Source organism: Salvelinus sp. IW2-2015, linkage group LG11 (genome assembly GCF_002910315.2).
Source record: "Salvelinus sp. IW2-2015 linkage group LG11, ASM291031v2, whole genome shotgun sequence".
Lineage (NCBI taxonomy): Eukaryota > Metazoa > Chordata > Actinopteri > Salmoniformes > Salmonidae > Salvelinus > Salvelinus sp. IW2-2015.
Window position 1 is genome coordinate 1,079,896 of NC_036851.1, and position 24,343 is coordinate 1,104,238.

Sequence of the window (24,343 nt, forward strand, 5' to 3'; positions counted from 1 at the left end):
GAGCCTGTTTGTAGACCGACTGAATGGGTTTTAATGTTGTACAGCAAGCTTGCGCCCACCTAGTCAAGCAGTATGTTAAGTGGGGGAGTATCATAGATTTGAAGTACAGTTTTGCTACCTCTGTAGTCAAACAATTTCGTAAAAATCGGAAATTAGCTAGGTTGAATTTTGTTATTTGAATTACCTTTTTTCACATGCTTTTTAAAAGAGAGGTTGGAATCAAGTATGATGCCAAGGTACTTAAAATCGGATACCACCTGGAGCTTCTCCCCTGACACATAGAAATCTGGCTCAGTAGCATCTGTTGCCCTCTTTGTGAAGAACATGCAGACATTTTGTTTCACATTGAGATGTGCAGCTTGTTGTTTGCTCTTTGCATGCACATATATCACTGTATCATCTGCATACATTTGAAATTCAGACGAGGAACAGACAGAAGGCAGATCATTAATGTACAGGCTGAACAGGAGGGACCCCAGTATTGACCCTTGGGGCACACTTACATCTCACCTCTTTAAGGAATACCTAGGATAGGATAAAGTAATCCTTCTAACCCCCCCCCCCCYCCCCCTTAAAAGAGTTAGATGCACTATTGTAAAGTGGTTGTTCCACTGGATATCATAAGGTGAATGCACCAATTTGTAAGTCGCTCTGGATAAGAGCGTCTGCTAAATGACTTAAATGTAAATGTAATAGCTAAGAGTGGGCGACAGCTCATTTCTCACTTTGACACACTGAGTTCTGCCTTCAAGGTCTGATTTCATCCATCTCAAGGCATCGGGGAAAAGTTGACCTTGAACAATTTTGTGATGAGAACCTCATCACAAAACCTTTTTTATCAACATGTGTTTTTTGTCAGAAAGGCCTTCTGGAACATGTGAACTTTCATGTGCCCCAATAACAGACGTGTATGCCATCTGTAAATACAAATAAAAAGCCTAGTTGGTTTAGCCATGGAAAAAGCCAGGAACCTTCCTGCTAGCCATGATTGGATGAGATAATGGTTGTGATAGACATACCGAGAGATTAGTTTGGATTGGTCTTCCATTAAGCACACTTCTGTCAATAACATGAGCTCCTTAGTTTGTGGCAGGTAATCCTTTCTAACACATTTATTTTGAAAGATAACACAACTGCATAAGTGTTGCTAATGCTCTCCACTTTCTGGAGGACTGAGTTTTGAAATCAGTGGAAGAGAGTCTAGCTAGTTACATTTTCAGATATACATTTCTCATTTGGTCAAAGTCCTTTTCATTGTAAGTTGAACCGTGCTGTTAGTTAGCTAGCTAGCTAATTTTAGCTGGCTGGCTCGCTAGCTAACATTACGTGTATGATCTGTGTAGTTATGTTATTTGTATCTCAGAGCCATTTGCATTGCTAGTTATAGCTTAATGTTACCTAGCTAGCTAAGATTGAACCTAGCTAGTTGGTTAGCTTTATCTACCAGCAGATTCATGCAGGGTAGTAACGTTATGAGTTGGGATTATGGTTAATTGTTTAGCTAGTTATCTACATGTCTAAACAAAATACTCCACTATGCAAGTAACCATTTCACTGTACTGTTTACACCTTCTGTGTCCTTTGCATGTGACAAATAAACTTTGATTTTATTTGATAGTGTGTGTGTTAGGTTCTAAATAAACAAGAGTAAAACTTATGGACGACTAGTAAAGCTAAAACCAAGTTTATTCACCCACTGGGTCAAACAGCTGAAAAAGACAGACATGTTTACGCAAGTACATATATTTATACCCTCTACTGGGCGGAGTCAACTCCTTGCACATCTAGACAGCCAATACATCTCTGTTACTAGGCAGTAACTTTAGTGGTTCCTCTCATTGGTGTAGTCATGGCCCTGCCTCCTATGTGTGTATGTCATAGGACTGTTCCTCTTCACTTCATCTGACCTGACCTCTGCCCACATTCCTCACTCCTCCCTAACTCATGGCTGTCCTACCTTATCAGTTACCTGAAACCAGACTGTGGCCCTGTTCCTTTCCGTAGGATACCTGAGATTTAACAATAACATGTTCTTCCTGCACTCCCTTTTCTCACTCAGTAGAGAAATACCCTCAGTTCTAATATGGTAACATAAATAAGGATATTTCATATTTCAAGTTTAGAAGTTAAGAACCAACAGTCCCCCCTTTTTAACAGTAACTCCATACTGTTATATAAACTTGGAAATCACAACATTAACAAAATAATAAAACATGATTAACATTCGCAACTGATTTGTACAAACTCAGCAAGAAAAGGAACATCCCTTTTTTAGGACCCTGTCTTTCAAAGATTATTCGTAAAAATACAAATAACTTCACAGATCTTCATTGTAAAGGGTTTAAACACGGTTTCCCATGCTTGTTCAATGAACCATAAACAATTAATGAACAGTTGTTGAGACACGAACCTCTTACAGACAGGCAGGCAATTAAGGTCACAGTTATGAAAACTCAGGACACTAAAGAGGCCTTTCTACTGACTCTGAAAAACACCAAAAGAAAGATGCCCAGGGTCCCTGCTCATCTGTGTGAACGTGCCTTAGGCATGCTGCAAGGAGGCATGAGGACTGCAGATGTGGCCAGGGCAATAAATTGCAATGTCCTCACTGTGAGACGCCTAAGACAGCGCTACAGGGAGACAGGAGGGACAGCTGATCATCCTCGCAGTGGCAGACCACGTGTAACAACACCTGCACAGGATCAGTACATCCGAACATCACACCTGCGGGACAGGTACAGGATGGCAACAACAACTGTCCGTGTTACCAGGAACGCAAAATCCCTCCATCAGTGCTCAGACTGTCCGTAATAGGCTGAGAGAGGCTGGACTGAGGGCTTGTAGGCCTGTTGTAATCACCGGCAACAACAAACCCACTGTCGCTGGACCAGACAGGACTGGCAAAAAGTGCTCTTCACTGACGAGTCGCGGTTTTGTCTCACCAAGTGTGATAGTCGGATGGTCGGATTTGCGTTTATCGTCGAAGGAATGAGCGTTACACCGAGGCCTGTACTCTGGAGCGGGATCGATTTGGAGGTGGAGGGTCCGTCATGGTCTGGGGCGGTGTGTCACAGCATCATCGGACTGAGCTTGTTGTCATTGCAGGCAATCTCAACGCTGTGCATTACAGGGAAGACATCCTCCTCCCTCATGTGGTACCCTTCCTGCAGGCTCATCCTGACATGACCCTCCAGCATGACAATGCCACCAGCCATACTGCTCATTCTGTGCGTGATTTCCTGAAAGACAGGAATGTCAGTGTTCTGCCTTGGCCAGCAAAGAGCCCGGATCTCAATTCCATTGAAGCACGTCTGGGACCTGTTGTATCGGAGGGTGAGGGCTAGGGCCATTCCCCCCAGAAATGTCCGGGAACTTGCAGGTGCCTTGGTGGAAGAGTGGGGTAACATCTCACAGCAAGAACTTGTAAATCTGGTGCAGTCCATGAGGAGGAGATGCACTGCAGTACTTAATGCAGCTGGTGGTCACACCATATACTGACTGTTACCTTTGATTTTGACCCCCCCCCCCCCTTTGTTCAGGGACACATTATTCAATTTCTGTTAGTCACATGTCTGTGGAACTTGTTCAGTTTATGTTTCAGTTGTTGAATCTTGTTATGTTCATACAAATATTTACACGTGACGTTTGCTGAAAATAAACGCAGTTGACAGTGAGAGGATGTTTCTTTTTTTGCTGAGTTTATTTACACTTCCGAGACTTAAGGCCTCTGATCTATAATTACACTATACACACTCTTATTTCCTTCTCTTGTCGAACAACTGATAACATTTCAGCTCTAGCTTTTGACTTTCTCCATTGTTTCCTAAGATAGTTATAGCACAAGACTTGAAAAGCAAAACAAAACACAAAACATAACAAGTATTAATAATGCGTTAAGCTGTGCAGAATTATATATGCAAAGAAAAAGCGAAGTTTGATGTCATGACGATTCCCACTCTCTCTTCTCCGGACTCTATGCCTTCGGGATAATTTTCTGCTGGGTGCCAAAAAAATGAAGGCCCTAAAAAACCTCATGCTTTCACCAAGGTCTTCCCCCCTGGTGGGGAAGAGGGAAGAGGTAACCTGTGGCCAGGTCATGGCCACAGCCAGGTCATGCCTGGTCAAGCCAGGTCATGTTCACTTCACTCCCCATCTCCTCCTTCCTCCATGGTCACCCGATATACACGTGTGGTGGCCTTAATCAACTTTACCTCATTTTGAGGTAACTCAGCACTGTATATACGTTTCATCATCAATGCCCTCAGAAGATGATATCCCAACAATGCTAGCAAGGTAACCCCTCCTACTAATAACACAGCCCATGATGCATACTTCACAATACCCCTCATTTGCGCCGTAGTCAAGTTCCATGCTGTTACTATAGCATCCTTCACCACTACTACTGCTTCTTCAGTTACTGTCCCTACAGCGACTGCCGTAAGAATAGTTATTACATTGACTCTGCCTCCTGTTCCTGATCTCCTATTGCCTTTGTGGTTCACTGATAGATCTAGGACTGAATCTTTCAGATTCTCCCAACTCATAACCGGTTTTCTAGCCACCAACATCTCCAATGTCAACTTACGTTCTGCTACTGTCGGTATGTGTGGATAATACTTCCCTGTGCTTAGGTTAAGTACACTTCTCATCAAAAGGCCGATCTACACCGCACCCCTTTGTGAACACCTGGTTAGTGTACATTTTAGGTCCCAACGGTTGATAAGCAGCCAACTTCTGTTTACCGTCACTCAGTCCCAATATTCTGGGAGAGTGTTTGCTGGCTGTGGGAGAGATTAGTGGCGTTGGAAGAGTATCCAACCTTACAAAACTCTGAGTCACACTGCAGGAGATGTGATGCTGTTAATACATCGAACTTCCCTTCCGGTGAGGTGGCCTCATGTGTACAGGAATCTGTGGCTATTCTTTCAAGCGTTGTACAGGCCTTTTTTTGTAACCTTTTATTGTATTGCATATATACCTGACCCAGAGTTGGCTCTGAACCACTTCTCAAATGTATTGTAGATAAACCATGCTCCCTTTAAAATAAGTATTTCCCTTGGTTCAGTCCAGAGCTACCTGAAGTCATACACAACAGAGATGCTGCCTGAGCCAAAACTAGATACAGACTCGGGCCCAGGCTGGCAGTCTTTCAGGTGATTGAGAAGTCGGTGTGTAAAACTAGTTAATAAAGCTCAATCAGATTATGTTAATACACTATTTGAATGTACAGGGAACCCAGCTACATTTTGGAAAGCTGTCACTGAAGTGTCTCCTCTTCTCTCCCAAATAAATTAGTTTAGGTTCTGGCCCTATTACTGACAAAATTGACGTCATGAATGCATTTAATCACAATTTTATCTCTGCAGGCTATATATTTGAATGTATTTCAAAGCCAGCCCTTAAATAGTTTGGATGTTAATGGTGAAAATCTATTAAATGATACTGAAAATGCTGGTCAGGAGTTTTCAGGAAATTCACTGATAGTCCTAGATGCCACCAGGGGCTGATCATTTCGAGCCGGGTCTGCTTAAGCGAGCAGCTCCCCTCATTGCTTGCTTAGGAGCCCACCTTTATTTAACATTGTTATCAGGAAGTATTCCTTAAGGTTGCTGATGTCATAAGTACTACCTGTCAGCGATGAGACTCAGGATCAATTGATTTAAAAATAGTTTGACCATCCAGAACACCACCTGAGGTGGTCAGGAAAGTGATCAAAGAGTATTAAACTTGTCTACAACTGCCTAAAAGTGGGCACAGGTTACAGACATCAAGACAAAGGCACGTTAGCCCCAGGTACAAATGAGTCTGGTGAACACGTGTAAGAGAATACCGGACACATGGTCAGTAATATTGGTGTAATATACAAGAGGCAACCAGTATCATCTTCCAGCCACATCATTTAATTCAGACCAACAACCACAGTTCAGAAATTGTTTAAGAAATGTTTAAGCACAAAATGCACAGGTTTACAATGGTCATTGAAGTTGATTTGGYGGTTGGAGGAAAACAGCACGACCCGATGAAAATGTCCCAGAATCCTTGTACATCTTCAGGTTCCCCAGGAAGATATCCTGCAAGACAAACATTCAGTACAAGCATTCTAGTTCCCAGTCATGTGTACACGAACATATACAACACTCACATTCAGTAACAGGTGTAAGCCACATCCAAGTACTTATAGGTTCCGACACAGGGGTCGCCGAACACGGAGTTGGATACCTTGACGATACACTGGCGCTCTCCGTCACACCTGTGTGAAACAGGTAGAGGTTAACATCTCAGCCAATGAGTGCCTAAAGGTATTTGCACACTAAAGGTTTCAGTACCTTTCTGCCATTGTGCTGGTGGTGGATGGGCTGAGGCAGTTGGTGTTTTTGAGTTGTTTATGTGGGCGCCCAATGGAACACACATCGTGTTGACGACGACCATAGTTGGCACGCTGAATATGGATCTCACCCCGATCTGAGGAAGAGCACGAAGAAAAGGATTACCAAATCTGGGTGTTTGTGTGGGATAGTGACTAACATACGTCACCACATGAATACACGGTACGGTAGTGTTGACCAGCTTACCACATAGTAGTTGAGAATCAGAGCCTTCACATATGATGCTGCTTACTGCAAGGACAAAACAGGAGTTACACCACACAAATTAAGACACACATTAGCCTGGTGTAGTGTTAGTGATGGGCACTAATAGGGAATGTTGATTTCAGGTGCATTTTAAACACGTTGACATGAACTAAAGTCTAAATAGTTAGGCGCGTCATCTTGTAGTTTCACTTCCTTATGAACAGTTGGTAAGCTGGTGAAACAGGTCAACCCACTACACCAAATCTGTATTTCTATGCAGTTTGTGCTGTGCCATCTGTCAGATTAGCTATAGTCCCTACCAATCTGTGGGAGTTGCGCTAGCTAGTTACCGTTCACTGAAACATTCAGTGGTAAACCAGATTAAGTGTGCACAACCATCAAATAAGCTCGAGACACTTCCCTTCCATGTTCTTGCTAGCTAATGGAGCGAGATATGTACATATAACAAGGAACAGCATATGAGACAAGTCAATAAAGTTCCTTCAAAAAGGGTCGTTGCAGATAGTCGACTCAGCAGTTTTATGGCTTGGAGGAAGTAGAAGCCATTCAGGGTCCTGTTGATTCCAGACTTGATGCACCCGTACCATCTGTTATGGAGTAGCAGAGACCAGTATGACTTGGGTGGCTCGAGTCAATGAATATGTAGGGCCTTCAGACACACGTGGTGTCGAGATCCTGAGGGCAGGGAGTGCGGCCTCAGTGATGTACTGGGCCGTACGCAATACCCTCTGTAGCACCTTGCTGTCAGATGCCATACCTAGTGGTGATAGAGCCAGTCAAAATACTCTGTTGCAGCTGTAGAATTGAGGATCGGAGGGCTGATACCAAATCCTTTAGCCTCCTGGTAGGGAGGGGCTCAGCACTCCGTTTCCTGTAGTCCACTATCAGTTCCTTTGTCATCTTAGCACCACACCGCCAGGTCTCTGACCTCCCTATAGGCTACATAAACTAAAGTTGTTGCATATCCACATTTTATGTGCTTGCTAGGGTTAGTTAACAGGTGGTTTACACGTGGAGAAACAAATGCCTGCATGAAACACGTTGTGGCCATAAAACAGCATTTAATCCAATAAAGTTAAGCTGGTACCATAGGGGAACCAACCCATTATATTCCTTTTCTAGCTATCAGCAGAGCTAACTTTTTTACAAGAGAGTAAAAGTGGGTAGGAGTATTAAACAATATGCCAAAGTCATACCGACATAACGTTAAATCCAAATATGGACATTGGTGCCCACCACTAAGTATTTTTAGCACAAATTCAGAGACTGACTTGTTTCTTGCTGTTGGACACAGGAGTATTTTATGTCCAGGTACTTGTAAGTCCCGACACAGGGGTCTCCAAAAACAAAATTGGATGCCGGCACAACACACTCGCTCTTCCCACCGCATCTGTGTGTTTCAAAGACAGGTAGAGGTCATGAGTTCCTACAGGTAAACACTACAGGTTCCAGTACCTTTCTGCCATCTTGCTGGTGGTTGTTTACACCACAGCCAAGGAGTTTCTACAGGTTCTAGTACCTTTCTGCCATCTTGCTGATGGTGGATTGGCTGAGGCAGTTGGTGTTGGAGAGTTGGTTATCGGGGCGCCCAATGGAACACACATCGTGTTTACGACGACCATAGTTGGCACGCTTGATTTGAATCTTACCTCCATCTGAGGGAGATGGGGAAGAGAGAATGAAAAGGAGAAAGGTGAGTGACAACGGAGAGCCAAGCCTGGGTCTCTATGGTGTAGGCTAGTGACCCTAATCTACAGTAGAAACTATCATAGGTGGTCGGTGAGTATACTGTTCAGCAGTGTGGACTAGCTTACCACATTGCAGTAAAGCATCAGAGCCTTCACACGTGATGCTGATTGCTGCCAGGACAAATAAACAGGAATTACACACCACTCACATTAGCTTGGTTAAGTAGTATCATTATTACATACAGTACCTCCATCCGTTAGTGTACAGCAAGCTGCAGCCAGGACTGAAACAACATTACACAGCTAGTTCAACAACATCTCACAACATATGCACTTGGACCATGAAGCTAGAATTCAGCATTGGTCTCTATACTCAAGCATTTCAGTTATACTAAGTGTATTATAGTCAAGTTGAGCATTTGGTCTCTTATTCCAGGCACACAAAGTGACATTTGTTATATGATTTTGTTTTGAATATTTTTTTGCCCAATAGGAACTGAATGTCCCTCAAATCATATGACAAGTACTTCTATTACAAACATTTGGTCATATATATGTAAATTCTAATCTGCATCAGATACAGATTTTGTGTACTCACATGTGACCACCAACAGTCTGAATAGGCGCATGATTCCAGGTACAGGAGTGGTAGTAACAGAGAAAATGCAACTGATGATAACAAGACCCAATACACCTGTATTTATGTTATGTGACATGTCTTAATTAACCCAGGTGTATCTCTTTGTCTCCAGGTGCACCTCATTGCAATTTGGGGCCCGGCGTTTGCTGGTCTGAACCTGGCTATTGAGTCAGTCTCATGGAGTTAGATAGAGGACTCTAGATGGATGAAATCCATTTTGTCATGAACACTGCCATTGAGGGCTTCCAACATTTTAAAGTAGCCATCTAGGTGGTGCTTCTTCGTTAAGGAAGAATTACATGGGCCACGTTCAGTCAAAAAACCTYCGATCATTGCARATATACATTTCAYGMATAGAGACAACGTATTTCCTTAATCTACATGTCGGAGAGASATATTTGTTCAAAATAGCATATTKTTATCTGAACCTTCCAAAAGGTTGCATCCTGCTGAAMRCACCCCAWTATTCAATCCGGGTCATCAGGAGGGATCAGCCAATTAATTATACTCTTGAGCAAACATTGCATAACTGTATGTGCAGTAAATTGCCTTGAATTGCCTAAATTACCTCTTCAATTCTCAGGGCYGCWGGACAGGTGCCTTGCCCGTCAACGTGMGAGCCCTTTGGGTGTTGCACTTATCAGGCTTTACCGCCACGGTCCAGAAAGGCTGGTCCGAGTGATTTTGTTCATTTATATGTTCCCAGTTGCCACTCCTGTGAAGGGAGACCGCTGCGCTTGAAGGCAGTTTGGTGACCAAACACTATGTACATATGACAGCAGTCTCTATGGTACAGGGTAGAGTACCAGTTTCTTATCAGCCCAGTACCCTGCTTTTAACAGAGACTAAGTTTGGGCAGGGTTCTGGGCGGAGGACGGCTAGAGGTTACTATTTCTACGTCCGATGGCCTGGAGTAAGAAACTTCTATCTCCAGTTTCTCAGTCTCTTAGGGTTAGCTTTGATGCACCTGTACTATCAACTCCTTCTAGATGGTAGCGGGAAGACAAGGCCATGGCTCGGGTGGCTGAGGTCCTTGATGATCTTCTTGGCCTATCTGTGACACCGAGTGCTGTAGATGTCCTGGAGGGCAGGCAGTGTGCCCCCGGTGATGCGTTGGGCTGTCCGCACCACAATCTGGGGAGCCCTGTGGTTGCAATTGCCGTACCAGGCGTTGATACAGCCCTACAGGATCCTCTCAATGGTGCACCTGTAGAARTTCATGAGGGCCTTACAKGACAAGCCACATTTCTTCAGCCTCCTGAGGTTGAGTAGGCGCTGTTGCGCCTTCATCACATTGTCTYTGTGAATGGACCATGTCAGGTTGATTGTGATGTGCACGCCAAGTAACTTGAAGCTTTTCATCCTCTCCAGTGCGGCCCCGTAGACGTGGATGGGGACTAGCTCTCTCTGCTGTCTACTGTAGTCCACAATCAACTCCATTGTTTTGTTGACATTGAGGGAGAGGTTATTTTCCTAGCACCATTCCGYCAGGGCCCTCACCTCCTCCCTGTATGCTGTCTCGTCGTTGTTGGCAATCAGGCCTACCACTGTTGTCAGCAAACTTGATGACTGAGTTGCCACTCAGTCATGGGTGAACAGGGAGTACAGGAGGAGGCTGAGCACACACCCTTGTGGGGCCACAGTCTTGAGGATCAGCATGGCGGAGGTGTTGTTGCCTACCTTCACACCCGAGATCGGCCCATCTACCCAGCTGCAAAGGCCGGGGTTGAGACCAAGGGCCCAAGCTTAGTGATGTGGTATGATTCTGCTATTTTCTTTACTTTTGAACCGGAACCCCCATCAGAAGCTAGCCAGCTAACTAGCTACTAGCTAGTAGTCAGCAAGCCACTGCTAGCGGTCATCAGCTACCTTTAGCCAGGACATCTCTCGCCAGTCTGCACAGCGCGACTCAAACCAGAGCAAATCGGGCTTATTTTCTCCATATCTCCGGATCCCTACCGCAAGCTCTGAAACTTTTCACCTGGGTCATCGCAGCTAGCTAGCTGCTATCCGATTGGCTTCTCCTGGCTAACGTTTCTGTCCTGAAGCAAGCACTAATTAGCCTGGAGCTAGCCTATGCTAGGCCCATCTCCCAGCTAGCTGATGAGGTCCATCAGCCACTCCTTAAGCTACAATACCTATTTTGCCAATTGGCCTGGACCGATCCTTCACGACTGGACTTCTGACATAGTCCGCCCGAGGGCGTTTCAACTGGCTCTCCCGTCGCGACGTCCCCTGAATGCCCATCTGCTATTCTGCTATCTGCGGCTCGCTAGCTGTCTAGAGCACACCGGACTGTTAGCTGAAGAAGTCCATAAGACAATTTTTGGGGGGCTACTATACATATTTTGATAATTGGCCTGGACCCTTAACTACACAGAGTCCTGCTGATCCATTATGACTGATCTGCAAACGTAACCGCATGAAGGGGCTACAAAATGACTTCTTCCTTCGTGAAGTCCCTCTAAGGCCCTTCTGTTTGCCTGCAAGCCCAGGCCCGCAAGCTGTCTGAATCGCTGTATCTCCAGCTCGCCCAGCTACTCAATGGACCCGATGATCACTCAGCTAAGCATGCCTCTCCCTAATGTCAATATGCCTTGTCCATTGCTGTTTTGGTTCGTAATTATTGCCTTATTTCATTGTAGAGCCCCTAGACCTGCCCAATACGCCTTAGCTAACCATCTAGTTCCACCTCCCATTATGTTTCTAGAGACAATATCTCTCTCATCGTCACTCAATGCATAGGTTAACCTCCACTGTATTCACATCCTGCTATACCTTTGTCTGTACATTATGCCTTAAATTTATTCTACCTTGCCCAGAAACCTGCTCCTTTTACTCTCTGTTCCGAACGYACTAGACGACCAGTTCTTATAGCATTTATCCGTACCCTTATCCTACTCCTCCTMTGTTCCTCTGGTGATGTAGAGGTTAACCCAGGCCCTGCAGTGGCTAGCTCCACTCCCATTCCCCAGTCGCTCTCATTTGTTGACTTCTGTAACCGTCAAAGCCTTGGTTTCATGCATGTTAAGATTAGAAGCCTCCTCCCTAAGTTGGTTTTATTCACTGCTTTAGCACACTCTGTCAACCCGGATGTCCTAGCCGTGTCTGAATCCTGATTTAGGAATATCACCAAAACCCCTAAATGTCCATCCCTAACTATAACATTTTCTGAACAGATAGAACTGCCAAAGGGGGCAGAGTTGCAATCTACTGCAGAGACAGCCTGCAGAGTTTTGTCTCACTATCCAGGTCTGTGCACAAACAATTTGAGCTTCTACTTTTAAAAATCCACCTTTCCAGAAACAAGTCTCTCACCGTTGCCACTTGCTACAGACCACCTTCTGTCCTCAGCTGTGCCCTGGACACCATATATGAATTGATTGCCCCCATCTATCTTCAGAGCTCGTGCTGTTAGGTGACCTAAACTGGGACATGGTTAACACCCCGGCCATCCTACAATCTAAGCTTGATGCACTCAATCTCATACAAATTATCAATGAACCTACCAGGTACAACCCCAAATCCGTAAACACGGCACCCTCATAGATATCATCTTAACCAACCTGCCCTCCAAATGCACCTCTGCTGTCTTCAACCAGGATCTCAGTGAGCACTGCCTCATTGCCTGCGTCCGTAATGGGTCTGTGGTCAAACGACCACCCCCCATCACTGACAAACGCTCCTGAAAACACTTCAGCGTGCAGGCCTTTTTAATCGACCTGGCCCGGATATCCTGGAAGGATATTGACCTCATTCCAACAGTAGAGGATCCCTGGATATTCTTTAAGCATGGATATCCGCGTATGTGCTGCCACTCCATAAATTATCTTGACCACGCCCCATTTCAAGACTACCTCGTTTAGCTAAGATTCTTGAAAACGTGGTTAATGTACAACTTTGGTTCTTTTTATCTGATAATTGTATTTTTAATATAAACCGGGGTTTAGGCCTGGGCATAGTACTACCACAGCAACCACGATAGTTTTAAGTGATCTTGTCAATGTTTTGGATGCTAAAAAGAGCTGTGCTGCCTTGTATATTGACCTGTCAAAGGTGTTCTGTTGATTCATTCTGTTTTACTGAAGAAGTTATCAAGAATAGGCCTGGGAAAAACAGCCTGTTTATGGTTTCAGAATTATTTTAGCGACAGAACTCAGGCCATCTTGACAGATGTGGTTAAATCTTAATTTCTTGAGATTCACAAAGGTGTTCCTCAGGGTTTGGTTTTGGGTCCATTATTGTTCACCTTGTATATTAATGACATAGGAAGCAGTGTTAATACTTGTAACGTTAATCTCTATGCAGATGACACAGTGCTGTATTCCTGTGCCACCTCAGTTTTTTTTTTTTTTTTATTCTTTATTTTAACAGGGAAAACAGACTGAGACCTGGATCTCTTTTACGGCTGTGCCCTGTGTAAACATGTTGACATGTACAGTTTTAGACATACAGACAAGAACATTTCAAAACATACACAATTCAACAGAAACAATCACAGACAACATCATATTGATCCTCCATAAGCATTTTAAAATGGGCAAGGGACACCAGAGTGTCTAACTTAAGTTGGATCTGCAGTTTGTTCCATGAATAAGGTGCAAAGGAACTGAAGGCAGTCCTACCCAACTCTGTGGAGACCGCAGGAGTCTCTAGTGTAATCCACATCTGTGATCTGGTTTTAAAATTAGTACATCTTGTGGAAATTAATGATGATATATATGGAGGTAGTTTTAAAAGAAGTGCTTTATAAATAAACAAGAGAGCATGTTGCTCTCGCCTCACAGATAGAGAGACCCAACCCACATGTTGATATAGGATACAGTGATGAGTTCTGTAACTATCACCCGTGATAAACCTGAGTGCACAATGGTAAATAGCATCCAGTGGTTTTAATGTGTTTGCCGATGCATGCATATAGATAATATCACCATAATCTAAAACGGACATAAAAGTAGCCTGCACAATTTTTTTCCTATTTACAGAGGACAGACAAGCCCTGTTTCTGTAAAGGAATCCTATCTTGAATTTGAGCTTTTTTCCCAATTCAGTAACATGTTTTTTAAAAGAAAGCCTATCATCTAACCATACCCCTAAGTATTTATATGCAGAGACCTTATTGATTTGAGTACCATCCAAGCTAGTGATTACAAACGTGTTTCTAACTGRGAGTTTAGACCTAGAAAAAAACATGACATTTGTTTTCTTAGCGTTTAAAACAAGTTTAAGCTGTAAAAGAGACCCCTGTAGTATCCTAAAATCAGACTCCAACTGCATTAAAGCTTGGTCCGCTGTTGGAGCAATAGAGTACATMACTGTGTCATCTGCATATAAATGGAATTTACAATATCTGACATCATCACCAATGTTGTTTATATAAAGTGAGAACAATAGTGGGCCAATTATTGAACCCTGAGGGACCCCTTTAAGTAACTGTAAGGGGTCAGACTTGACCCCATCGACCATGACGGCTTGAGTTCTATCTTTAAGATAGTCATAAAACCATCGGCAGGCATCAGTGCCCAGTCCTATAGATGACAGYTTACTCAAMAGGATAGCATGGTCTACAGTGTCAAAAGCTTTTGACAAATCTACAAACAACGCAGCACAGTGCTTTCTATCGTCTAAGGCATTTGCAATATCATTTACAACAAGCATAGTGGCCGATGTGGTACTGTGTTTAGATCTAAAACCAGATTGATTGGTACTAAGAATACTGTTAGCAGAAAGAAAAGATTGTAACTGTTTGTTGACTATAGATTCTARAATCTTTACCAGACAAGGGAGCCTAGARATGGGTCGATAGTTATCCAAATCACTACCGTCACCTCCCTTATGTAATGGCAGAACAAAAGCTGCTTTCCACACCTTAGGGATATTTCCTGTGCTTAATGTTAGATTAAAAATGTGTGTTACTGAACCAGCAACAATAGGTGCAGCACACTTAAGTAAGTACGGGTCTAAATTGTCAGCGCCTAAGGATTTCTTAGTATCAATGGCACACAGGGCAGCAGGCCATTCGTGAACTTCAATATGACTTAAGTACAAGTGTTCAATACAAGTAAAACCGAGCTCATGCTGCTCTCTAGGTCACGAAATGTTGACCATGAGGACCTGCATATTTGCACTACAAATGGAGCCCAGATTGAGCTTGTTTCTCAATATAAGTACCTGGGTGTCTGGATGAATGACAAATTGTCCTTCGTAACGCATATAGAAAATCTGACTAAGAAGCTAAGATCCAAGATTGTTTTTTTATTTCAAAAATAAATCATGCCTCAGTATTGAAAATAGGAGAAAGATTGTTCAAACAACGCTTCTCCCTGTATTGGACTTTGCTGATATTGTTTACATGCATGCAGCAAACCTCAAACCAATGGACGCAGTCCTCCATTCCGCAATACGTTTTATCACAGGCGACCATTTTAGAACTCATTGTAATCTGTATACAAATGTGGGATGGACCTCTATGTAAGAAGAGAGCTGCGTTCTCTTTTATTTATTTACAAAGCAATCTTACAGAGACTCCCTCTATGTAACTTCATTAATTAAGTTAAGATCATAAGTTACCTAACCTGTTCTCAGGAATGGATAACACTAGAGATCCCTTCAGTCGCCAACAGTTCTTTTGCCCCTAATCACTGCAGTTAGATGTGCTGGTGCCACTCGGGCAGTTTAAATTATTGTTTGAGGACCTCTATGTAGTTGAATGGGATTGCTTTTTATTAAATATGTTTATTTTGTGCTTAATGTTATTGTTTTATATACATGTATGTTATATTATTTCCATTTTATTGTAATGTATACAGGGCTCTCTGTAAAATTTAGATTTTTAATCTCAATGTGACTCCCAGTTTAAAGGTCAAATAAAATAGAAACGGCAACACTATCTTTACTACTCCCACCATGATCAATTTGTATTTGTCACATACACGTGTTTAGCAGATGTTATTTTGGGTGTAGCAAAATGCTTGTGTTTCTAGCTCCAACAGTGCAGTAATATCTAACAATTCACAACAATGCACACAACCTAAATGTAAAATAAGGGAATTAATGAATATATATAGATTAGGATGAGCAATGTCGGAGTGGCATAGACATTGCGCCTTCTTCACCACACTGTCTGTGTGGGTGGACCATTTCAGATAGTCAGTGATGTGTATGCCGAGGATCAGCTCCTTTGTTTTGTTGATGTTGAGTGAGAGGTTATTTTCCTACCACCACTCTCCCAGGGCCCTCACCTTCTCCCTGTAGGCTGTCTCATCATTGTTGGAAATCAGGCCTACTACTGTTGTGTCGTCTGCTAACTTGATGATTGAGTTGGAGGCGTGAGTGGCCACGCAGTCATGGGTGAACAGGGAGTACAGGAGGGTGCTGAGCACCCACCCTTATGGGGACCCTGTGTTGAGGATCAGTGAAGTGGAGGTGTTGTTTCCTACCTTCACCACCTCGGGGGTGCTCGTTAGGAAGTCCAGGACCCAGTTTGCACAGCACGGGGTTCAGACTGAGGGCTCCGAGCTTAATGATGAGCTTGGAGGGTATTATGGTGTTGAATGCTGAGCTATAGTCAATGAACAGCATTCTTACATAGGTATTTATCTTGTCCAGATGGGATAGGGCAGTGTGCAGTGAGATGGCAACTGCATCGTCTGTGGATCTATTGGGGCGGTAAGCATATTGAAGTGGGTCTAGGGTGTCAGGTAAGGTAGAGGTGATATGATCCTTAACTAGCCTCTCAAAGCAATTCATGATGACTGAAGTGAGTGCTACGGGGCGATAGTAATTTAGTTCAGTTACCTTTGCTTTCTTGGGTACAGGAACAATGGTGGACATCTTGAAGCAAGTGGGGACAGCAGACTGGGATAGGGAGAGATTGAATATGTCCGCAAACACCCCAGCCAGCTGGTCTGCCATGCTCTGTGGATGCGGCTGGGGATGCTGTCTGGGCTGGCAGCCTTGCAAGGGTTAACATGCTTAAATGTCTTACTCATGTCGGCCACTGAGAAGGAGAGCCCACAGTACTTGGTAGCAGGCCACGTTGGAGGCACTGTGTTATCCTCAAAGTGGGCGAAGAAGATGTTTAGCTTGTCTTGAAGCAAGACGTTTTTGTCTGCGACGTGGCTGGTTTTCCCTTTGTAGCCCGTGATTGTCTGTTGACCTTGCCACATACGTCTCGTGTCTGAGCCGTTGAATTGCGACTCCACTTTGTCTCTATACTGACGTTTTGCCTGTTTAGTGTCCTTACGGCGGGAATAACAAGTGTTTGTATTCGGCCATATTCCCAGTCACCTTGCCACGGTTAAATGCTGACATCTATCCACGGTTTCTGCATCTGGGTATGTGTGACGGTTTCTGATCTGGGTATGTGTGACGTTCAATTTACTTCATAGTAGTCTCTATATTGTGCACAGTTAGCAGTCCTTCCTCTCCTACAAGCTATCCCCTGATATCAGTATACACAGAGGAGTGGTATTGTTCCCCAGAGACTCTATAATACCACTTTCCTTAATTTATGAGCCACGCAGATCTCCACCCCAGTCACATTCCATTCCGCTTTCCCAATAACGTTAACGCCTTGGTTTTTGGTACACTGATGTCAGTCCTGCCAGACTCTGCAACTAACACCAATATGCAAACAGTCCTAAACACATGCCCTGTATGTACTTAGCCCCGGCTTCAAATACATTTGTACATAAATCATTCCATCTAACCCATAACACGTTAGTCACTACTGCTAGTCCACTTATATAGTTATAAACATACTAGAACATGCTCAAGTCAATTAGTCAATATCCAACAATCCCTCATCTGGAACAGTGATCACGCACATGTTCCACAACACCTAGAAAACATGTTGACTTGAACAGGCAAAATGCATGTTAAATAATTTCACACCACCCTTGATTCAAATGAGGTTGGGGGCAAGAACCATCCATCGTTCTGTTCTATGCCAATGGGATGCTAGTCTCCATGCCAGGGTCCTTCATCCTCCTCAGGTGTCAAAGCAAGACACAGACTATGAGCTTCATACTTATTAATTGTACTGTATCATCCAGCATGCCATATGTATTGATGCGCTTTAACATGAGGATTTTGATGACATGGTAAAATGAAACCCCTACTATCAATGTCCCATCATGGTTAGCCCGAGCTATCATCTGGTGGGTTCTCTAATAACCTCCCTCTCGGAGGACACGACAAGATAAGATTTCCCTAGACTGAATAGATTTGAGCAGTGCACCCTCCCCTCACTTTATGCTCTCCTCACAGCTTAGGGGAAGTGCGCTCTCTCTCTCTCTCTCGTTCTCTCCTTTCCGAATCATAATTAAAACAGTTGATAAATGATCCAACCCAAATTTAGAATGACAGTCCTTAGTGCTCACGTTGAGTCTATCACTCGAATTCGAGACGCTCAACTGAGCACACACCGACACGGTTAGAATGTACATTTACAAAAAGGGGACTATATGTGGTCGGTATGTACTACTTATATTACCAGGATTAACTTTTCTCATTAAGGCCCCCGTTTCTCCCTGTTTTACTGTTGCGATGTTAATGACAGATCGGTATCTGAATGCATTTTAATCTAAATTACAATAAACTTCCCAGCGTGTAGACCTCCTAAATCAACCTGATACCCCATATATACAGTTTAGGGCAACCCTAAATCAATGTACGGGTACAGTTGACCACCCCCCTCCTTCCCGGCACATCTTCATTGTTTTTCTTCAGATAGGGTTACAGTTCATCCTCCCAAGGCACATACAGTGGGGAGAACAAGTATTTGAAACACTGCCGATTTTGCAGGTTTTCCTACTTACAAAGCATGTAGAGGTCTGTCATTTTTTATCATAGGTACACTTCAACTGTGAGAGGCGGAATCAAAAAAAAAAGATCCAGAAAATCACATTGTATGATTTTTAAGTAATTCATTTGCATTTTATTGCATGACATAAGTATTTGATCACCTACCAACCAGTAAGAATTCCGGCTCTCAACGACTGTTAGTTTTTTTCTTAGAAGCCTCCTGTTTCCACTCATTACCTGTATTAACTGCACCTGTTTGAACTCGTTACCTGTATAAAAAAGACACCCGTCCACACACTCAATCAAACAGACTCCAAACCTCTCCACAATGGCCAAGACCAGAGAGCTGTGTAGGACATCAGGGATAAATTGTAGACCTGCCAAGGCTGGTGGGCTACAGGACAATAGGCAAGCAGCTTGGTGAGAAGGCAACAACTGTTGGCGCAATTATTAGAAAATGGAAGAAGTTCAAGATGACGGTCAATCACCCTCGGTCTGGGGCTCCATGCAAGATCTCACCTCGTGGGGCATCATTGATCATGAGGAAGGTGAGGGATCAGCCCAGAACTACACGGCAGGACCTGGTCAATGACCTGAAGAGAGCTGGGACCACAGTCTCAAGAAAACCATTAGTAACACACTATGCCGTCATGGATTAAAATCCTGCAGCGCACGCAAGGTGCCCCTGCTCAAGCCAGCGCATGTCCAGGCCCATCTGAGTTTGCCAATGACCATCTGGATGATCCAGAGGAGGAATGGGAGAAGTCATGTGGTCTGATGAACAAAAATAGAGCTTTTGGTCTAAACTCCACTCGCCATGTTTGGAGGAAGAAGAAGGAATGAGTACAACCCCAAGAACACCATCCAACCGTGAAGCATGGAGGTGGAAACATCATTCTTTGGGATGCTTTTCTGCAAAGGGGACAGGACGACTGCACCGTATTGAGGGAGGATGGATGGGCCATGTATCGCGAGATCTTGACCAACAACCTCCTTCCCTCAGTAAGACATTGAAGATGTCGTGGCTGGTCTTCCAGCATGACAACGACCGAACCACAGCCAGGGAACTAAGGATGGCTCTCGTAAGAAGCATCTCAAGGTCCTGGAGTGGTCTAGCCAGTCTCCAACCTGAACCCAATAGAAAATCTTGGAGGAGCTGAAGTCCATATTACCAGCGACAGCCCCGAACCTGAAGGATCTGGAGAAGTCTGTATGGAGGAGATGCCAAAATCCCTGCTGCAGTGTGTGCAAACCTGGTCAAGAACTACAGAAACGTATGATCTCTGTAATTGCAAACAAAGTTTCTGTACCAAATATTAAGTTCTGCTTTTCTGAGTGTATCAAATACTTATGTCATGCAATAAAATGCAAATGAATTACTTAAAAATCATACAATGTGATTTTAGATCCGTCTCTCACAGTTGAAGTGTACTCTGATAAGAATGACCGACCTCTACATGCTTTGTAAGTAGGAAAAGCTGCAAATCGCAAGTGTATCAAATACTTGTTCTCCCCACTGTATGTAACTCATGCCTGTCAAAGTGGATAGCCCTTGATAATGTCCTGACGAAGATCGTACTTTTGGAGAAATGTCCTCTGGTCTGATGAAACAAAAATAGAACTGTTTGGCCATAATGACCATCGTTATGTTTGGAGGAAAAAGGGGGAGGCTTGCAAGCCAAAGAACACCATCCCAACCGTGAAGCACAGGGGTGGCAGCATCATGTTGTGGGGGTGCTTTGCTGCAGGAGGGACTGGTGCACTTCACAAAATTGATGGCATCATGAGGAAGGAAGTTTATGTGGATATATTGAAGCAACATCTCAAGTTATCAGTCAGGAAGTTAAAGCTTGGTCGCAAATGGGTCTTCCAAATGGACAATGACCCAAGCATACGTCCAAGGTTGTGGCAAAATGGCTTAAGGACAACAAAGTCAAGGTATTGGAGTGGCCATCACAAGCCCTGACCTCAATCTTATTGAAAATTTGTGGGCAGAACTGAAAAAGTGTGTGCGAGCAAGGAGGCCTACCAACCTGACTCAGTTACACCAGCTCTGTCAGGAGGAATGGTCCAAAATTCACCCAACTTATTGTTGAGTGTATGTAAACTTCTGACCCACTGGGAATGTGATGAAAGAAATAATAGCTGAAATAAATTATTCTCTCTACTATTATTCTGACATTTCACATTCTTAAAATAAAGTGGTGATCCTAACTGACCTAAAACAGGGAATTTTTACTCGGATTAAATGTCAGGAATGGTTTAAAACTGAGTTTACATGTATTTGGCTAAGGTGTATGTAAACTTCCGACTTCAACTGTATCTCCTATTCTCCAAGGTACCCACTTCCTGCCTTTGTCTCTCTACATGGACTACTTCTCTATAACCTATCGTACTAGCACATGGATGTGCCAACATCTTCATATAGCCTAGAGACACTTAAAACAGACTCCAACCCCTAATCTAACCTATTACGTTGGGCTATTTCCCTCCTGAACACGCTGTGCCCACAGTGCTCAAGTCTAACCTAGTAGAGGGCTAAACCCTCCTGAACACGCAGTGCCTACTCTAACCTTCCAGTGGCTAAACCCTCCTAGGCACGCAGTGCCCGCAGTGCCTACTCTAACCTTCTGGTGGCTAAACCCTCCTAGCCCCGCAGTGTCTAGTCTAACCGTCTGGTGGCTAAACCCCCCTAGGGGCCTCAACCCCTATGTCTACCGGGAGTATTTACAGTGGGCTTACTAAATAAACTTAGGCTTTTCTAGGTCTGTATCCTATAATTGTTCAGCCTACGATTCACATCCCCCCCAGGATGTCAGAATGAGTGGTAACAGGTGTAGGAACTGTGCCTACCTTGTTTTTAAAAAAAATGGTGCCGGCTCCTGCTCCACTGATTCGGACTCTCCAGTTCGACTGTAAATGGTGGTGAACCCTGCTCGCAGCGCCAACTGTTAGGTTCTAAATAAACAGAGTAAAACTCACGGATGACTAATAAAGCTCAAACCAAGTTTATTCACCCACTGGGTCAAAAAGACAGACATGTTTACATGACTACATACAGTACCATTCAAAAGTTTGGAGACACCTACTCATTCAAGGGGTTCTCTTATTTTTACTATTGTCTACATTGTAGAATAATATTGAAGACATCAAAACTATGAAATAACACGTGGAATCATGTAGTAACCATAAAAGTGTTAAACAAATCAAAATATATTTTATATTTGAGGATTTTCAAAGTAGCCACCCTTGATGACAGCTTTGCACACTCTTGGCATTCTCTCAACCAGCTTCATGAGCTAGTCACCTGGAATGCATTTCAATTAACAGGTGTGCCTTGTTAAAAGTTAATTTGTTGAATTTCTTTCCTTATTAATGCATTTGAGGCAATCAGTTGTGTTGTGACAAGTAGGGGTGGTATACAGAAGATAGCCCTATTTGGTAAAATACCAAGCCCATATTATGCCAAGAACAGCTCAAATAAGCAAAGAGAAATGACAGCCCATCATTACTTTAAGACATGAAGGTCAGTCAATCCGGAAATCAAGAACTTTGAAAGTTTCTTCTAGTGCAGTCGCAAAAACCATCAAGCGCTATGATGAAACTTGCTCTCATGAGGACCACCACAGGAAAGGAAGTCCCAGAGTTACCTCTGCTGCAGAGGATAAGTTCATTAGAGTTACCAGCCTCAGAAATTGAAGCCCAATTAAATGCTTTTTGAGTTCAAGTAACAGACAAATCTCAACATCAACTGTTCAGGGGAGACGGTGTGAATCAGGCCTTCATGGTTGAATTGCTGCAAAGAAACCACAACTAAAAGACACCAATAAGAAGAAAGGGCTTGCTAGGGCCAAGAAACATGAGCAATGGACATTAGACCAGTGGAAATCTGTCCTTTTGGTCTGATGAGTCCAAATTTGAGATGTTTGGTTCCAACCGCCGTGTCTTCGTGAGACGCAAAGTAGGTGAACGGATGATCTCTGCATGTGTGGTTCGCACCGTGAAGCATGGAAGAGGAGGTATGATGGTGTGGGGGGTGCTTTGCTGGTGACACTGATTTATTTAGAATTTAAGGCATACTTAACCAGCATGGCTACCATAGTATTCTGCAGCGATACGCCATCCCATCAGGTTTGCGCTTAGTGGGACTATCATTTGTTTTTCAACAGGACAAGGACCCAACACACCTGCGGGCTGAGTAAGTGCTATTTGACCAAGAAGGACAGTGATGGAGTGGAGTGCTGCATCAGATGACCTGGCCTCCACAATCACCTGACCTCAACCCAATTGAGATGGTTTGGGATGAGTTGGACCGCAGAGTGAAGGAAAAGCAGCCAACAAGTGCTCAGCATACGTGGGGAATTCTTCAAGATTGTTAGAAAAGCATTCCAGGTGAAGCTGGTTGAGAGAATGCCAAGTTTGCAAAAATGTTATCAAGGTAAAGGGTGGATACTTTGAAGAAACTTTCAAAGTTCTTGACATTTTTTGAATTGACTGACCTTAAATTTAAATGCACTCCAGGTGACTAGCTCAATGAAGCTGGTTGAGAGAATGCCAAGTGTGCAAAGCTGTCATCGAGGCAAAGGGTGGCTACTTTGAAGAATCTGAAATATAAAATAAATATAAAAACACTTTTTTGGTTACTACATGATTCCATCTGTGTTATTTCATAGTTTTGTTGTCTTCACTATTATTCTACAATGTAGAAAATAGTAAAAATAAAGAAATGCCCTTGAATAAGTAGGTGTCCAAACTTTTGAATGGTACTGTATATTTATACCCTCTACTGGGCGGAGTCAACTCCTTGCACATCTAGACGGTCAATACATCTTTGTGGTTAAGTGGTTCCTCTCATAGGTGTAGTCGAGACAGTTTCCAAGTTCTACAATTCTCAGGTAGAATGCCCTGCTTTTATTTTGTCACACTCACAACCATAAGCTATTTTCTGTAATTAGTGTGCCATTAACTTGTAAATAGTGATCTTTCTGTGAGTTCCCTTCGATCTCCACTGAGTTAGGTACATTTGCTTTGTTTCCTTGCACCCCATGTATGGAATGATCTACAGAGTTCCCTGCAACTTGATGTTCTGGTACCTCTGGGGCAGTTCAAATTGTTGATTTAAAGACTTCTTTGCTGAGGAATGGCTTGTAAATCCTGTTTTATTATGATGTAATTGTAAATTGTTCTTAAACTGTTTCAGCATGGGACCCAAATGAGAAATTCTGTGTTTTCCTGGGCCCCAAGCTTAGAAAATATGCAAATATTCGTAAATATCGATACATTTCATTGCCCTAATGCCTAAAAGAATATAAACAAAAACAAATACCAATTAAATACCCATATCTTTTCATGTTTTTCCCCCCCATTTAAAAACACACTTACATAACTGTCTAGGTTGGAACTGTTGCTGTTAAAATACAATACATAATTTAATTCTGAACTGGAATGGATTTATCACATCACACAGATGTACAACAGAACACACACACAGGCTTTTTGATCGTGCAACCCTAAGTAACAGTACAAAAAAAAAATGAGCAGGTCTACTGTACATCTTACTATATAAATTATTGTTGATAGAAAGTCTAGGTTGGAACTGTTGCTGTTAAAATAGA

General features: G+C 43.3%; 2 protein-coding genes across 4 annotated transcripts in view; one reads left to right on the plus strand and one right to left on the minus strand.

Moving 5' to 3' along the window:
• unm_sa1614 (un-named sa1614) overlaps positions 1-24,343 on the plus strand; it is a 113,478-nt gene that overhangs the window by 73,686 nt on the left and 15,449 nt on the right. The window lies entirely within an intron of this gene.
• Positions 5,878-8,987, minus strand: LOC111969640 (L-rhamnose-binding lectin CSL3). Of its 3 annotated transcripts, XM_023995788.3 has the most exons (9): positions 8,880-8,986; positions 8,530-8,565; positions 8,408-8,452; positions 8,113-8,248; positions 7,865-7,983; positions 6,573-6,617; positions 6,327-6,462; positions 6,143-6,250; positions 5,878-6,071 (listed from the first exon to the last, which is right to left on the minus strand). In XM_023995788.3, exons 1-8 carry the CDS (start codon positions 8,908-8,910, stop codon positions 6,145-6,147), a joined length of 654 nt encoding a protein of 217 aa, XP_023851556.1. In that variant the 5' UTR covers positions 8,911-8,986; the 3' UTR covers positions 5,878-6,071; positions 6,143-6,144. The 3 variants fall into 3 exon arrangements, with proteins under 3 accessions (XP_023851556.1, XP_023851558.1, XP_023851557.1); XM_023995790.3 differs by lacking the exon at positions 6,573-6,617 and having other exon boundaries at positions 8,880-8,987; XM_023995789.3 differs by lacking the exon at positions 8,530-8,565 and having other exon boundaries at positions 8,880-8,975.

What these genes read in the sequence shown, in the direction of transcription:
- LOC111969640 (XM_023995788.3), bottom strand. Translation starts at nt 8,910, where the DNA reads ATGCGCCTATTCAGACTGTTGGTGGTCACAT. An exon ending in CAGACTGTTGGTGGTCACAT is followed by an intron (nt 8,566 to 8,879) that starts GTGAGTACACAA and finishes ATGTTGTTTCAG; the next exon opens with TCCTGGCTGCAGCTTGCTGT. An exon ending in ACCAGCACAATGGCAGAAAG is followed by an intron (nt 6,251 to 6,326) that starts GTACTGAAACCT and finishes TGTTTCACACAG; the next exon opens with GTGTGACGGAGAGCGCCAGT.